The sequence below is a fragment of the Numenius arquata genome, chromosome 6, assembly GCF_964106895.1.
Source record: "Numenius arquata chromosome 6, bNumArq3.hap1.1, whole genome shotgun sequence".
Lineage (NCBI taxonomy): Eukaryota > Metazoa > Chordata > Aves > Charadriiformes > Scolopacidae > Numenius > Numenius arquata.
The window spans coordinates 67,928,572-67,943,952 of NC_133581.1; the positions used below are offsets into that span (position 1 = coordinate 67,928,572).

Below are 15,381 nucleotides of genomic sequence, written 5' to 3' on the forward strand. Positions count from 1 at the left end.
TTATTTTGTTTCACAGACCCCTTCCCGCTGCGCTGGCATCGACATGGCCACGGCTTGGGGGGAGGAGGACAGCGGGGCCATCGGGGTGTGCGTGGAAGCCGGGTATGAGGTGGGAGCTGAGGGTCTAAACCCAAACTGGAGGAGAGACTGTGCCAGAAGACCCTCCGCCAGGAGGCGATGGCGGTGCCAGCTCAGAGATGTGGGACAAGGGGGGAGCACGAAGCCACTGAGGCGAAATGAGGGGACAGGGAGGCTCAGAATTCGCGAGGAATCGACTCTGAGGAAGACCATTGAGGGAGGGCCCGCCATCTTGTTTGGCGTCTCCATAGCAACTGGCCGGAGGGGTCCGGCAGCGCCATCTTGTTTACGATCACCATAGCAACCAGCACGGCCGGGCCGGAGCCGCCATCTTGTTTGGCGTCTCCACAGCAACGAGAGCGGCCGGGCCGGAGCCATGGCGGGCGCGGGGCGGCTGGAGGAGCTGGAGCTCAGCGCCGAAGAGGCGGAGCGGCTCCAACGGGCCTTCCGCGACGAGCAATTCCGGGCGCTGTTCGCCGAATACGCGGCGGAGCTGGCCGACCCGGAGCAGCGCAAGTTGTACGAGGAGGAGGTGGCGGCCCTGGAGCGGGAACGCGGCATGGAGGTGCGCTTCGTCCACCCCGAGGCGGGCTACGTCCTGCGCACCAGCCAGGCCGGCTCCCGCCGCTGCTACCTCAACGTCTGCAGCAACCCTCAGGTCGGGGCCCCGCAAGCCCGCCCGGAGCCCGGCGGCCACCGCTGGGCCCTGCCTTACAGCCTGGCGCCGGGCCGGGAAGAGCTGGGCCGCGGCGGCCGCCGCCGCTTGGTCTACGATGTGGTTTTCCACCCGGCGGCCCTCCGCCTGGCCGCCCGCAGCTCCCGCTTCCGCCGCCTGCTCAGCGACACGGCGCTGGAGGCGGTGGAGCGCCATTGCGGCGTCCAGCTCGACCGCGCCAACGCCACCGTCCTCCGCGGCACCAAGTACAAGGGCGTCCCGCAGGCCCCCGTTATCCGCACCCCGCTGCCCGGCGGTCCCCCGCCGCCGCCCGACGACGACTCCCCGCTGCCGCCCTTCCCCTTCCCGCCCGCCGCCCCGCCACCGCCTCCCGCCGCCCCCCCACCCCCGGCCCAGCCCGCCGGCCCCACCACCCCGCGCTGGAGCATCCGCCACCGCTCCTACGTGGACCTGCAGGACTATCGGTGCTGTCGCGACTCGGCGCCCAGCCCGGTGCCCCGGGAGCTGGTGGTGACGGTGGAGCTGCCGCTGCTGAGCTCCGCCGCCCAGGCCGCCCTGGAGATCCGCGGCCGGGAGCTGCGCCTGGACTCGCAGCGTCCCGCCTACCGCCTGCGCCTCCGCCTCCCTTACGACGTGGACGAGAACGGCGGGCGGGCCGCTTTCAACAAGGCCCAGCGGCAGCTCCTCGTCACGCTGCCCGTGGTGCCGCCGCCCGCCCCGCAGGAACCGCCGGGCCCGCCCGGGGAGCTGCTGCCGGAGGAGGAGGCCGAGGCCGAGCCCGGCGCGGAGGGGCTGGACCAGCCGCCGGCGGCTGAGGCGGGCGGTGGAGCCTCTTCCCCTGCTCCGAGGGCCGACCCCGAGCCCTCCGTGCCCGGCGACCTCGGCGGGGCTCCGTGCCCTCCCCCACGAGAGAGCAGCCCCGACGAGATGGTGGTTCCCCGGGGCTCCGGCGGCCCCGAGTCCGCCGTGTGCCCTCCCTTCCAGTGCCGGCAGGATCAGGCCTCCCTCACCCTGCTCCTCCATGTCCCCAGCATCCTGCCCCAGAGCCTCAGCGGGGCCGTGGGCACAAACCACTACAGCCTCCGCTTCTCCAGTGACACTGGCACCTATGCCCTCTTCTTACAGTTTCCTCCTGCCAACAGGCTGGTGTCCCCCGAGACCAGCGTTAGCGTGTCTGCCCACAACGCTGCCATCGGGCTCGCCAAGGCCACCGGCTGCACCGGGCCCTGGGAGAAGTTCTGCTTCGGCCTTGATGCCTCCGCTCTGCAGGTAATGGCTTCAAAATGGCAGGGTTTGGGGCGTCACGCTCCCCAGGGTGCCACCGCTTCGCTGCGGTGTGTGACCTCTGCTGTTTGCATTTTTTTATGAGCGATGTCTCAGGGAGGTGTTAGGTTATCAGTCCGAGTTCGGAAGAAGTTGGTGTGGTGACGGAAACTGCTTCCCTCAGAGAGCTGTTACTGGATGTAAGTGCAATGACCTAATTAGCGCTAGGCTTGTACGAGCAGTGCGAAGGTCACGTTCAATTCGTCCTTGGAATTGAAATGACTTTTGCCTCCCATGCTGATTTGTATCTAAGGGAAGCTCTGATGATGAGTGAGAGCACAGCCTGTCCTATGCCCTTAGCGTTAGCCTTAAGGCCGTATAAATTGCTCATGCGGCCTATTCACATGGAGAAAGGAGATGTTGGTAATACACTGGATGTACACACACACACGCAGACAGTGTCATGAAACGCAGACGTGTAAGTGGCGTGTACCTGTGTCTGTATTTCAGGACCGAACTCCCATTTACAGCCGCAGGAACACCCCTGAGTTCAGCCAGAGCAGTACAGTGAACAGCAGCTGTGAACTGCTGTCGATTGCCATTTTGCTGGCTTAGTTCTTCATCTTCTCTTCTTACCAGCCTGAATATGATGCCAGTTGAGATGTTTTATTATTTTATGGGTCGTTAGGCAGCGATGCTCGCTGCGGCGGGAGGATGTTGGCAGGCCTGCCCAGAACTGGCAGTGTCCCCGCAAAGGGATGCTCACCTTGCAGCACCCTTGCTGTCAAGAAGCACTCACGCAGGTTTTGCGGAGAACTACGTTATTCTGTAAGCTCAGAGTTTCAAACAACTTACCATGAGCAGGGATTAAGGCTGCACAATTCTTGTGTAACCTTTCAGCCGTGTGATGTGGAGTTTGTCTTTATTTTAGAGCAATAAAATCCTTCGCAGGTTGGTTTGCATACTATGGGAGCGCAAGTCCAGAAAACTGGCAGGTTCAAAGTACATCCACTGGGATGGTGGCTTGGAGTATCTTAATTGCTCCATCCCTACAATTAAAAAATACTGAATTCTGAAAGGTATTTATCCAGTTAGTATTTGTGCAGCTGCACATGTTTTATTTCCCGTTTAGCAGGGTGCATACCTTTTCTGTGACAGCAACCCCTCAAGGGAGGGGCTGATCATTTCGGGTAAGTATCGAAGATGATGGATTTATTGAGAGCCACCTGCACTGAACTGTTTGCAGTGCGTTTCCTTCTCTTTTACCGGATGAGAAGCCTGCAAGTCTGTGCAAGTGGGGCCGGGAAACATTTAGCACTACTGTTAATTGGGATGATCGAGTGCTGGGTGCCGATGTGACGTCAGATAAGCCATCGTGCGAGCCACTGCCCATGTAGTCCCACGGGGTAGAGACTACAGGCATTTTAGCCGCTTTTTCAGATAGTCTGAATATCTCTCTCTTTCATCTCTCACCGTGGTGTGTGTCCGTGTGCCTGCTTGTTTTATGGCATGCAGGCCTAAATGCAGGTTTTAAGGGAAACCAACAGTTTTCGGTGACTCTACATGAGGATAGAGCTGAAAATTCAGTTTGGGAACAGGAAATTATGCTGCAGTATCTCTTTACTACTGTGACCGATGGACATTTCTGCAAACCTTGATCTCAGCCTAATGATTGAAAGTGTTTGGTACGTGCATTCATTATTATCATTGGGGGAACATCTTTGGGTTGAAAGTTGTTAAAAGGGCATGCAGTAATGGCATTTTGGTCAATATTATAGTTTTGTGAGTGAAAAAATCTTTGAATGTGCTGAATATATTATATATTGCAAAATGTTTTGGGTGGGGTAGTAGGAGGAGGAGATTTGGCATTAGTCATAGGCCTCCCAGCCATTCATTCATGTAGCAGGCAAAAAAAGATTGATTTCTTCTGGGGTCCTTTTTTGGATACCGGGCCTGCAAATTGAAGCAGCTGAAATAGTCTGAAGTAATTTGTTCTGTTTGCTTTTTTTTTTTTTAATCTGTGCTATTTCCCCAAAGTGCCTGTGCCAGTGCTGATAGCTGCATGCACTCAGAGTGAAGTGAGAAAAATTAATATTTAATTAGAGCTACTATTACACGCTGTCTTCTGTCCATTAACTATTTGGTCGTGGTACCTTCTCTTCTACTTACGTTGATTTCCTCGATTTGTTTGCTGTCATCTCTGGTGTTTTTCTGCTTTGAATCTCTTTCTGTAAATCAGAGCTGTGGTTCTTGGGTTGAGATCTGCATGGAGTTACATCAGTCATAGAAGAAGGTTTTAGGAACGCACACGGTAGCAGCGCCCCGTTTAATCACTTCGGGGAGCTTTTGGTGGCCAAGGTGAGCAGGAATTTTATCCTGTGCCTCCCAGATGTGTTGCTGTCTGCTCGTTTGTAATCTCTCCTCCCACAGTAGCATTGCAGGAGGATACTGCCTGGCGAAAGAACAGGCTGGTGTTTTTTTACAGATAAAAAATTCCTGTTCCGCTATCTTCTGGGGAGTTGTTTCTTACTGGAGACCAAGGGTTTCTGTGGTGTTTCAGGGAACAGAATCATAGAATGGTTTGGGTGGAAAGGGACCTTTAAAGACCATCCAGTCCCACCCCCCTGCCCTGGGCAGGGACACCTCCCACCAGACCAGGTTGCTCAAAGCCGCCTTGAACCCCTCCAGGGATGGGGCAGCCACAGCTTCTCTGGGCAACCTGGGCCAGGCTCTCACCACCCTCACAGGCAACAATTTCTTCCCCAGATCTCATCTCAATCTCCCCTCTTTCAGTGTCAAACCCTTCCCCCTCGTCCTATGGCTCCCCTCCCTGATCAGGAGTCCCTCCCCAGCTTTCCTGGAGCCCCTTTAGGGACTAGAAGACCATTATTCCAGACTCCTTCCTGGGGTTGTTATTTGAGAAATCTGCCCATCTCGGCGACGGCTTGTGCACAGTTCCCTGTTAGGCTGCCTGCGTAATTGTCTCCCATTAACTTGCCAAACAGCCAGGAAGATGTGTTAGGATAATTGTTCACCGCCTGAGCGGGATGCGTCTGGCCGGCAGCCTCCTCCCTGCGCTGTGATGTAGTGCGGTGCCTGTCGCTTGCTTGGTTTTGATTGCCCCCGTGCCTCTGCCCAGATCAACACAGCCGATAACGGCACTGGTAATTGCCCAGCCCTGCCTTCCCTGCTTGTGATGTTCCTGTTATCGCAACTGGCCTCTTGTTGGAAATTGGTCTGATACAGATATTGGTAGAAGAATGAATTGAGCTTGTCCTTAGGACACCGTTCTTGAAACAAAATTTCAAGGACTGCTTTTCCTTTTGTAAAGTCGGATACGTTCGAATCCCTGTGCTGAAAGACGATATATTTAGAGCTCAGTTTCCATAGATGCTGAGCAGTCTGAATTCCCACCCCAGCAAGTGCTTATTTTCAGCAAATCTTTACACTGCAACAGTCCTCCCTGGACTTTAACTGTGTCATTGCAAACGTTCCTTCCTTTGGTAGCTCTTGATGTTGCTTTGGTTTTACCGCTTTCCTGTACAATAGATAGACAGCTCTCTGCTGACTCTGAGCTCGAACTTCTTCTAATCAGTGGTTGCAGCCGTTGCTTCTCTTTCTCCCTGATTAGTGTCGCTCCTTGGCTAAATCATAACATCCACGCGCTAGTTATGGTGAGCAGAAATGCTATAAAAATAAAGATCCCCAACTTTGGACTTCGTGGACCAGGATCACGTATTTCAGGGGTTTCAGAGTTACCTTTTGTCACTGCCCTTATTCTCAGTCCCTGTACCGGAGACCCTGCAGCGTTGATCTTCCTGCAGGGCTCACTCCAGGCCCCGTTTTTCCAGAGAAATAGAGACCTACAACCTGAGGACGTTGCCTTCACCGACTCTCTTTGCCCCGAAGGACCAGATATGGGCTGTGCTCCCTCCATTACTCTTTCATTGCAGTTCATCCACTAATGCCTTTGACGTTGCTCCCTTCCATTTGTATAAATCCTGGGAGCTCAGGCCTAGGAAACTCCTGCGTCAGAGAGTGCCCCTTCATTTTAAAACAACAGAGCCTGGGGAGTAAATGATGAAAAACGAATGGTTGAGAGTTAAATAACCATTAATAAAATTTGTAAGCCTGCCAGGCAAGGTTTCCGAGAACAGCGTGTCCCAGAATGTCCTGGCTTACAGCAGAGCTGGAGTTGGGCAATTACTGAAATCGTGGCTTCATAAAGCACCGTATTTTAATGTTTGGTCTCCTGGGGTTAAATGCTCAATTCTTAACGGAAATAAAAACCCGTTTTCTGGTGGGTGTATCTGAACGGCTGAGACTTGGAGGCTCAGTTATACTAGCATGTGAAACTTATTTGGGAGATAACTAATTCTGCCTGCAGTTTTTGGGTCATGTGTGCTCATTTTCATGTGATTAGAAAAAAGATTGGTGAAAGCAATGATTCCCTTTCATGCTGCTCCACACCCTTCCTGTCTTTCTTGGTGGCCTGAAGTGCCTTTGTGCAGAGGATGTGTGTTCACTCTCCGGGTCACTGCTTCCCTCCTGGGGTCCCTCTCGCCGGGCAGGGAATCGCTGCAGTCAGAACATCCCTTTTGTAATAAAACCCCACGTTCTCTTATGGAGAATATCAAGATTTAACTCACGTAACCCCCCACGGGGCTCTGGAGAACAGCAGGGAGCAGTTTCCTCTGCTTTACTGTGCATTGAGATAGTGTTTTTTTAACATTTGCAGTATGAAAAGTATTATACTAAACGTTCCTGGTTAGTTCATGGTTTGAACTGAGCTTGAGTGATGCTGTTCGTGAGGATTAGGTGACACAGGTACCTACAAGGGAATTGCATAGTGATAGGAAAGCTTTGTTTAATGCTTAACTTCTGCGTGCGTGTCGATGCCTTCGTGGAGAATGGCTTAGACGGGTGCGTTACTGACCATAAAAAAAAAAGAGGTGTGATTTTTCTGCTTGGCACAGCCACCAGTGCCCTGTGAAGGAGATCCTTGCGAAGCTCTGGTTGCTTTTTCCTTGGGAAAGCTGATGGTAAATACCGCCGGAGCCCTGTGACCTCTGCTCGCTGCACGCACCGACTGTCACGGGTTGTTTTCTAACCCCTGGACTTGTGTCAGGACAGGTACCCTGTGGGGCAGCTCCAAGACAAACACCCGCTGTGACCTGTTTACACAAAAAACCCCCATGGGAACAATATTATTTTTAGTTGTCTTTACAACAGAGGGACTGTCGGTCTTTTTAATTAATCCTCTCGTTATCTGATTGAACACGGTATTTTGTCTTGTATGTGCTGTCAGGTCTGTTGCTCCCAGGCAAGTCCCGTGCTCTCCAGCCATGCTGGGCACGTGCCTGCCGTGGGGCTGCCAAGAGGCTACCAGTTCCCTGGAAAAGAAGTCATATGTGTTGGTGGCAGAGCTACGATCCTCCCGGCACTGAGGGCAGGTGGAAGAGGCCGTGGGCTAGATGTTCTCCTGTGGGCTAGATGTTCTCCCATGGGCACGCTGCCTGGGGCTGTCCTCCTGCTCCGTGATCTCAGAATTAGGGCTCCTGTAGATAAACATATTGGTTTGAGAGTCAACCAAGCCTGAAACCTGGAGAGCTGGAAGATACCTCGATGTTTTAAGCCTATGCCACCTTTCAGGGAGAAATCCATACCGGAAAGCAGGATGGAGGATGCGATACGCTCACAAATCCAGACAGAGGTGCTGGGTCTCAGCTGCATCTAGGTTTTGCCTTTATTCCCAAGCTATTTTGAGGTGCTACACACTTTCTTTGAAAGTCAGGGTTGTAATTTTCAACTTTCATGCTACTATAAAGAGTTAAAATGATAGTGAGGGGTCACTTCTTAGAAGACGATGCTAGAAACTAGGACCGTTGTGCTTAATCCTACAAGAGTTTATTTTTGGTGCAGTTAATTCTGTGCTCAGTGTTTCAGGGCTCTTGGCGAGTTTTTTGGGAGGTCAGAGGAGGACAGAGGAGGAGAACAGAACAAACCTATTGTTTGATTTTTTTTTTTTTCAAAGTAATCTCTTTTCCAGACTACGTTAAGAAACATAATTAGTTTGCTTCTGCTATAAAACAAACTAATTTCTGACTAGCCTTTAATTGGTAGGTGCATTGGGGAATAATATACTTGCACAAAACAGTTATGTCGGGAAACATTATTAACCTACTGATTAAGCTCATGAAAGCTCCTTTTGAGCTGCTTAATCTTTGCAGTCATGAATACCTTAGAGAAGTTTTTCACCCCCAGTCCAGGTACTTTTCGTTCACCAAAATTTTAAGCTTCAAATTCTCGTGTCGAGCCGTTTTGTGATGGGACCCTACAAACCGAGAGGCCAGCAGATCCCTCGATCCATGTCCCTTTGCGTATCCCCATCAGCTTCTCGTTACGGACCACATGCAAATAACTTAAGCCTGAAATCTGTCCCCCGCTTTAAAACTGATGCGGCCTGTGTGGGAGGTAACTGGAGTTTGGATAAAATAATGCAGAACAAACTATTTGAGTGCTGAGGGCAGCCGTGGGGGACCGGCTTTGCGCTGTCTCTCCCGGTGTCCCAGCTGCTGTCACTGCTGTGCGATAGGAGGACGGCTTCGAATGACAAAGTGTTCTAGAAACCAAAGTCATTGCTGCTAACATTTATGTTAATTTGGTCTCAGTTTAGTCACAGGGAAAAACGAATGTGTACCAAACAGCAGACGACAGTATGTGCAGGGAAAAACAAATTTAATTCTAAGTTGCTAAGAGAGGATCATAAATACCAGCAAATAAACTGTTTAAACTGAAGAATTATTTTACAGGGTCACTGAAATCATCTGCAGATGGTCGTCCTCTGCTGCTCTTCCAAGCCGGGCTTTAGAATAAATTCCTGAATCATTTTTTCAAGGTCTGTGCTTTGATAACATCTGCAGTAATGGAAATGCCTCGGCGTAGACTCACCGCGAATGCGAAGTCTGAATTACGGTCGCTGGCCGTCTGAGCTGGCTAATGATAATCATTATATCGGTAACAGCATTGCTTGTGCGTACAGCACAAGGTACCGTGATTTATGGCAGGCCACTGGGTAGTGCTGTGATAAAATTTTAAATACTTACTTGAAATGTAAGTGTAGTGCTCTGGGAATATGGTGTCGAACTGGTATGAAACCGGGTGAAATTGGTTTACAGTAATTAATGAATGATAGGAACATCATCACGAGCGGTTACTTTTTATCCTCATTTAAAGTACTGATCGATAGACCTTCCATTCAGTTTTTCTTTTTTAACGTGTTTTTTTTGTGAATAAATTATTTTGCTTTTTAATCAGGGAAAAAAAACCCAAACAACTGAGCCCCTCTGCAGAGCGCTCCCGTGGCCGCTGCTGCTCTTTCTCCACGGCGCTGACTTCGGAGGTGATGGCTCTGCAGCATCTGCAAGTGACCCCGGGGTTAAAGTTGCTTCAAACAAAGCGATTTAAGGATGCAATTTGTATTATTTGGACCGAACAGAGTTAGTTTTATTACCTGTTGGCTTTTCAAGCATCTCCTCTTCTGATTTCCATCCCTGTGATTGGTTTTTATTGTTACGCTGCTCTGGACGTGAGCAAGGTCAGGTACCAACTTTGTTAAGAGCACAAATGCACAGTAAGAGAGTCCTTTCACAAAAGGCTTAGGCTCTACCAAGACAAAATAAATGCAGTTTCAGAGGGAAAAGAGATTGTTTTCCTCATTTTATATAAGAAAAATGGAGGCGAAGGGTCTTGCCTGCAGTCTGGGAGAGAGCAGAGAATCGAAGGGAGATTGCTGAGAGCCAAACCCCACGGTGGTTCTTTTCCCAAAGGGGTGTTGAGATGTGGAGATATTGTAACGGTTATTTTGGAGGAAAAAGAGTAATAAACACAGGTCTTTTTATTTTTATCCTCACTCAAATGGTGAGTCTTCAGCTTTTAGAAAAATTTTCTCGCTCTTAAAATGAAAACGTGGGGTGTGGAGGAGTGGAGGTGTCAGCTGAAGGTGAATTGGTGGCAGGTGACTTGGATTTCTCAGCTGAGGAGAGTCGTGGTTTCCGGAGCAGAGGGTGCTTTTGCAGCCTGCCCAAAACCCCGCGGAAGGGAAGCCGAGCTCTTCTGTCCGCCCACGCGTGGGCAAAGCGGTACTGGGGGAGGTGGAAACGCATCTCCTGTGCCGCCCAAGGCCAGGGATCTAGTTCATGAGCTTGTGGGAGTTTCGGCGCTGCACAGATTTTTCCATCCGTACTCTTGTTTCTTTACTCTGACACCTTCTCTTAAACTCTGTAGGGTATTTCTACAAGCCCAAAGCACCAGCAGGGTCCCTCTCCGGCAGGCAGGAAAGGACGCAACGCGAGGGAATAAGTACTTCAGGCTTCGTATACGAAACTGCAAGAAGTCTGTGTGTCACTGGAGGGGTTTGTGTCAGGGCAGCCCTGCCGTAGGTTAATCTTTCCACAAACTGCCTCAGCATCCGATGTTGGATGTTTGCCTGGATTGTAATCTTTCTGGATAGAACATTAATTCAATCCTCCGGTTTTGAAAAGCAGCAATGGGTTTGTTATGACTTTCCATATTGTGATTTCTAATTTAAATAGCGGCAAAAATAGGAGGCTGTTTTATTTTTCCTGTACACAATTGTTTTTTTAGGATGGCAGTTAAATTTTGTACCTCAGACACAGCGTGGCATCTGGCTGTGCATAAGGCTACAGCCGCAGGGGGCCAAAAATGTGCAGAATTGCCTTTTTGCTTCTCAGTCCTCAAGATGTCAGCGATAATTGAATTTAACTTTCCTTGGGTTGACAAGAGGGTAGAACCGGACCGAGAAATTGAAAAGTGTGACTTAAAGTAGAAGGTTTGCAACTTTTCCCTGCGATTTCCAATTAAACAATTCATTGTTAAACAGGGAAGGTAATTCACAGAACATAAGAATAGAGAATAGTCCTCTAGGTTAGACCATTTTTATGGTGCCAACACGTGTCCTCACCCGCAGCCTACAGCAGGTGATTTAGGAAGACTACGAGGACAGGGAAAGCTCTGTAGTTCTTATGAAACAGTCCCTCCAGGATGTACTTTAGGACCTTTAATTACCTGTAACTGATTTAAATCTTGAAACACGTTGCTACAGGTTTTACATTGTTTGTGAGCGGCATATTAACAGCCTCAAAACACATCCCAGACCGTCATCTTTAACTGTGGGTGCCTCTCCGTTTCTTCCGAGCGGACGTGAGAAGGCTCCGTGGCTGGATGTGAAATGGATATGGTCATGCATGTTTCATAGCTTTCACTTCAGAAGGTCTCATCTTGAAACCTGAGGGTTCAAAGATCCTGCGATGACAGTCCAAGGAGGTGTTTGCGTTCTCCTAAAGATGCTGAAACAAATCCATAAGAGCGTAATGCCTTCCTGATGTTAAGGCAGGTGAGGACCATGGAATGATGTTGGTGCAAATCACTCCTCAGAGGGAATCTAAATCTATATATTAGTCACGTATCCAAAGAGAGAAAACATACGTTTCTTTTATCTTTGTGTATGAGGCAGATCCGTACTTTAAATCGAAATGAGCTAAGCACCGGTCTTCAATTAATTTCTCCTCGTTACTTCTGAATGTCTGACGTAGAATCTGTTCTGCAAAACCCGTGTTGTGGATTGGGGTCCTGGCTTTGTTTGGAGCCTGTTTCTTGCTCCGGTGTTGCTGGAGGACAGTACGAAACGAACATAACCTGCTCTTTCTTTTCTTTAGGAGAGATTGTTTGTCAGTGAAGAAAACGTTGATGGATTTCTAGGCACTGTTTTATGCCCTTCCTTTTGCTCCCAGTCAGCACCGGAAAGTCAGCCATTAATTGAAGTGCTTGACGTTACTGAGGACGGAATTCAAATCAAGTTGAAGGTAAGGATCTCTCTGGCAGTAGGACATATTGCTGACTGATTTATGTACTTCAGCAAGATCGTATCAAACCTGACCAAAACAGCTTTGTTCCTGTTTTGTCTTGATATAGCAGGGAAGACCGCGGAGTAGGGTGTATTTCCCAAGTATAAATGTCAGTTTTTAGAAGCACAGGTTCATGGCTGTGCCATTTAATGTGACCAAGGGATTGAAACCTCCTGTATTTCATTGGGAAGATGGAGAACTGTGATACAATCATGAAAGACAGCGCTTTCTCCTTGCAGGAGTACAGCAGGGAGACACACACACGATACGCACACGCTAAATCTCTCACTGGTATTAAAAAAATGACTAAGTAACTGCCCCGTATCCCTCATCCAGAGAGACCCCAAGTGCTTCCAGGTCAGAGCTGATGACAATGTCGTGGCAGATGTCATGAACATAAAACCCAGAACGTTCTTAAAATGGAAGTAACGAAGTGAATAATCCACATCCTTCAAATATCCAAGAGTTTGGGCTCGTGTATGGAGCCCACGGTTAAAGCACAACGTCTTTTGTGCGGACACCTTTCTGGGTGTCTGGTCACCAGAAGTGAACTTAACTGGAGGGACGTGGGGTCAGGAGGGAGTGGAGAGGCAAAGAACCTGGCTGCTGGGAGCCAAAAGGGCTCCTGAAGATGGCCAGAGGGTGCTCAGTCAAGGCCACCGCTTCACTCTGTGCTTTGTCACACACAGAGAGTAAACCTTGAGCACTTTGTGAAGAGTCGGGTCTCACTATCTTTATTTGGTTCAAGTGTTTGAATACTTGGTGGTTTCCTGTTGTTTAGATAACTGAACGTGGGACTATTCGTCTCCGCTGTTGGTCCCAGATTCACTGCTTGCAATGTTTAAGGTCTCGTTCAGGCCACTCTTCTTCCTCTGTCCCCCTTTTCTGTCTCAGGATGCAAGGTTGTCCCTTTCTGAGGTCTCCCCCAGTTTTAAAATGCCCTCCCTTTGCAAAATAGGAGAGGGACAGATGAAGAAAACAAAACCTTAGTTTTGTAAAGAGGAAAACGTGAAGTAAAACCCCCCAAATCGACTGGGATTTCTTGGTAGATGCTGCATCAGAAATCCATTAAAAACTTTTCTTAAAGAAAACACGGGAAGATAATATGCAGGGACAAACAGGTTACTTCTGTGGCTGTAAACCGGAGGCTGCAGATATGGTTAATGTGTATATGACTTCTTGGAAAGCAAGTTCAGACAAAGCATGTGACCTCTGGAACTCTGCTGGAGACTGAGGAGTTTCCCCTGAAGGTAGTGGCTCCAGCGTTACATGGCGGGCTCAGCTTCGGTACCTAGTGTGGATTGTGCATTTAACATTCAGGTTGTTGGAGAGCAAAGGTGATTATTTTGGTACCTGAGAAGGGGAAGCTAAGATCACAGAATGGTTTGGGTTGGAAGGGACCTTAAAGATCATCCAGTTCCAACCCCCTGCCCTGGGCAGGGACACCTCCCACCAGACCAGGTTGCTTAAAGCCCCCTCCAACCTGGCCTTGAACCCCTCCAGGGATGGGGCAGCCACAGCTTCTCTGGGCAACCTGGGCCAGGCTCTCACCACCCTCACAGCAAAGAATTTCTTCCTGAGATCTCATCTCAGTCTCCCCCATTAAATCACTCCCACTTTCATGTGGTAGAACCATCTGGTGCTGAGAAGGATTTGCTAGAGTTTCTTCCATATCTTTCTGGAGTGAGCGTTGGCTTTGGGGTCGGAGAGGGCTGGGTGCGTGACAGCGACTCGGTCTCTGACTCCATGGATCCAGATGCCTGCCTGGTCCTGTGACAGGGGTTTCCAGCTGTTTTTCTCTAAAGCCACCAATAGCTACTGGTGACACTGGGAAACTGCTGTTTAGATTCACCGGGTCTCACAGTTCATACTCTCCTGGGGCAAACCCCTGCAATTCCTGGATTCACTCACTCGGGCCGATTGAGAAAGACCAGTTAAACGTTCCACATCCGACGGGAGGGGAATTTCCCTAACTGCGAGGTTCACATAAACTTCTTGCCATGAGAGTTTCGATCCCTCGGCCGATTTTTGTGGCCCCCGAGTTTTAGAAAACAGCAGCCTGGGTGTGGTGAACGGCCTCGTCTTCCCCGCTGTTAATTGTGACAGAGGCTGTGGCCGCTTGGCAGCTGCCCGGCGGCGTTTCCTATTGCAGAGGAAACCCTGGGGAGGCCAACAGCCTCCTGCCACTCATTCCCAGGCGTGATCCCGGAGCAGGAAAACCTCGGCACCGGACTGACTCGCCTTTCCAAAGTTAGAAACTGGAGAAACAAGTGTCTTGGCCTGTCTTTGCAGCGGGTTTGTGTGCCCGGTCCGTTCCGACTGTAAAATTCATTTATTTTCTCGACAGCCGCGGGAAGCAGCCCATTCGGAAGGTGGTGGCGGGGAAGAAACGCTCAGCAGCTCAGGAGGGGACCTCGCTGAAAAGACAAGCGGCGACTACCCCCAAACGAAGGCTGAAACAAACGGTGCCGCGGCTGACACAGCCGAAGGAGAACGTGCTACAGAGACCAACAAAACTTCCACATCTTTTGCAACAGCCGAAACAATAGGAGAAGTAGGTTGTAGTTCACACCATTGTTCGCAGCCTGAACCTTCTGACACCACCTCAGCGGTTCCTGCCGAATGCAGGAGAGAGGAACCAGATTTAGAAAGCGCTGTCGCAGCAGGCGAGGGGGCCGCGGCCGCAGCCCTTCCGCCGGAGGGACAGGCGGAAGGGGGGGACGCAGGGACGGCAGCGGGGAACCAGCGCGGCCGGGAAGGCAGAGCGGCCTCCCCGGTTCTCCGAGAGGTGAACAGCCGGGACGGGAGCGTGCGGATCCTCAGGGATCACGTAACGCGCTGCCCGGTCGCCTTTCAGAATTCTTTGCTGTATGAATTGGACTAGTTTTAATTATTTTAGGATTTCCTTCTGTTGTTGGATGCTTTCTGTGACTCCCGCGTGGTTTATGACTCCAGGGCTGAGAGCAGAGCACAGGTTCCTACTGAAACTCTTCTGTTTACACGACGACTTAAAATACTTACATTTTTAATCATTTTTGAAGTTAACAGGCCTGAGTTTTCTGATCCCACGTATGGGCTCAAACAGTTTTACTCACAAAAAAAGATGCCGTTTAAGGTGAATCTGAGCTGGGGGAAGAAAACGCCTCTTTATTGTTTACACGACCGTTAGTCTCTTGTTACGTTACGGGGAATATTTGCATATATCCTCTTTTTTCTGCCGGCTCCCTCGGGAATTGCTGTGTTTAGTCCACCTAGAAATGAGCAGTATTCATCATTTTCTCAAACCTTTCATTTTGTGATAACCGCAGGATTAGACTTGCACTGATTTTTAGCAATCAAATGAAATTTCTAATTACAGGGAGAACTCCTAATTAGTCTCCTAGAAATAATCAACATGTATACCATGTGTTCCGTCCTGCCACGGTACTTCAGAACACA

The 15,381-nt window shown here is 50.1% G+C and overlaps 1 protein-coding gene across 1 annotated transcript; it reads left to right on the forward strand.

The window, feature by feature from the left end:
• Positions 1-454: 454 nt before the first annotated feature.
• Positions 455-14,827, forward strand: DNAAF2 (dynein axonemal assembly factor 2). Its single transcript, XM_074149759.1, has 3 exons — positions 455-2,023; positions 11,755-11,901; positions 14,291-14,827. The coding sequence occupies exons 1-3, from the start codon at positions 455-457 to the stop codon at positions 14,825-14,827; spliced, it is 2,253 nt and encodes a 750-aa protein (XP_074005860.1).
• Positions 14,828-15,381: the final 554 nt, after the last annotated feature.

Excerpts from the sequence above, each read along its gene's own strand:
- DNAAF2 (XM_074149759.1), top strand. The coding sequence starts at position 455 with ATGGCGGGCGCGGGGCGGCTGGAGGAGCTGGAGCTCAGCGCCGAAGAG. Across the intron at positions 2,024-11,754 it reads TTGATGCCTCCGCTCTGCAG|GAGAGATTGTTTGTCAGTGA; the intron begins GTAATGGCTTCA and ends TCTTTTCTTTAG. Across the intron at positions 11,902-14,290 it reads GAATTCAAATCAAGTTGAAG|CCGCGGGAAGCAGCCCATTC; the intron begins GTAAGGATCTCT and ends TTTTCTCGACAG.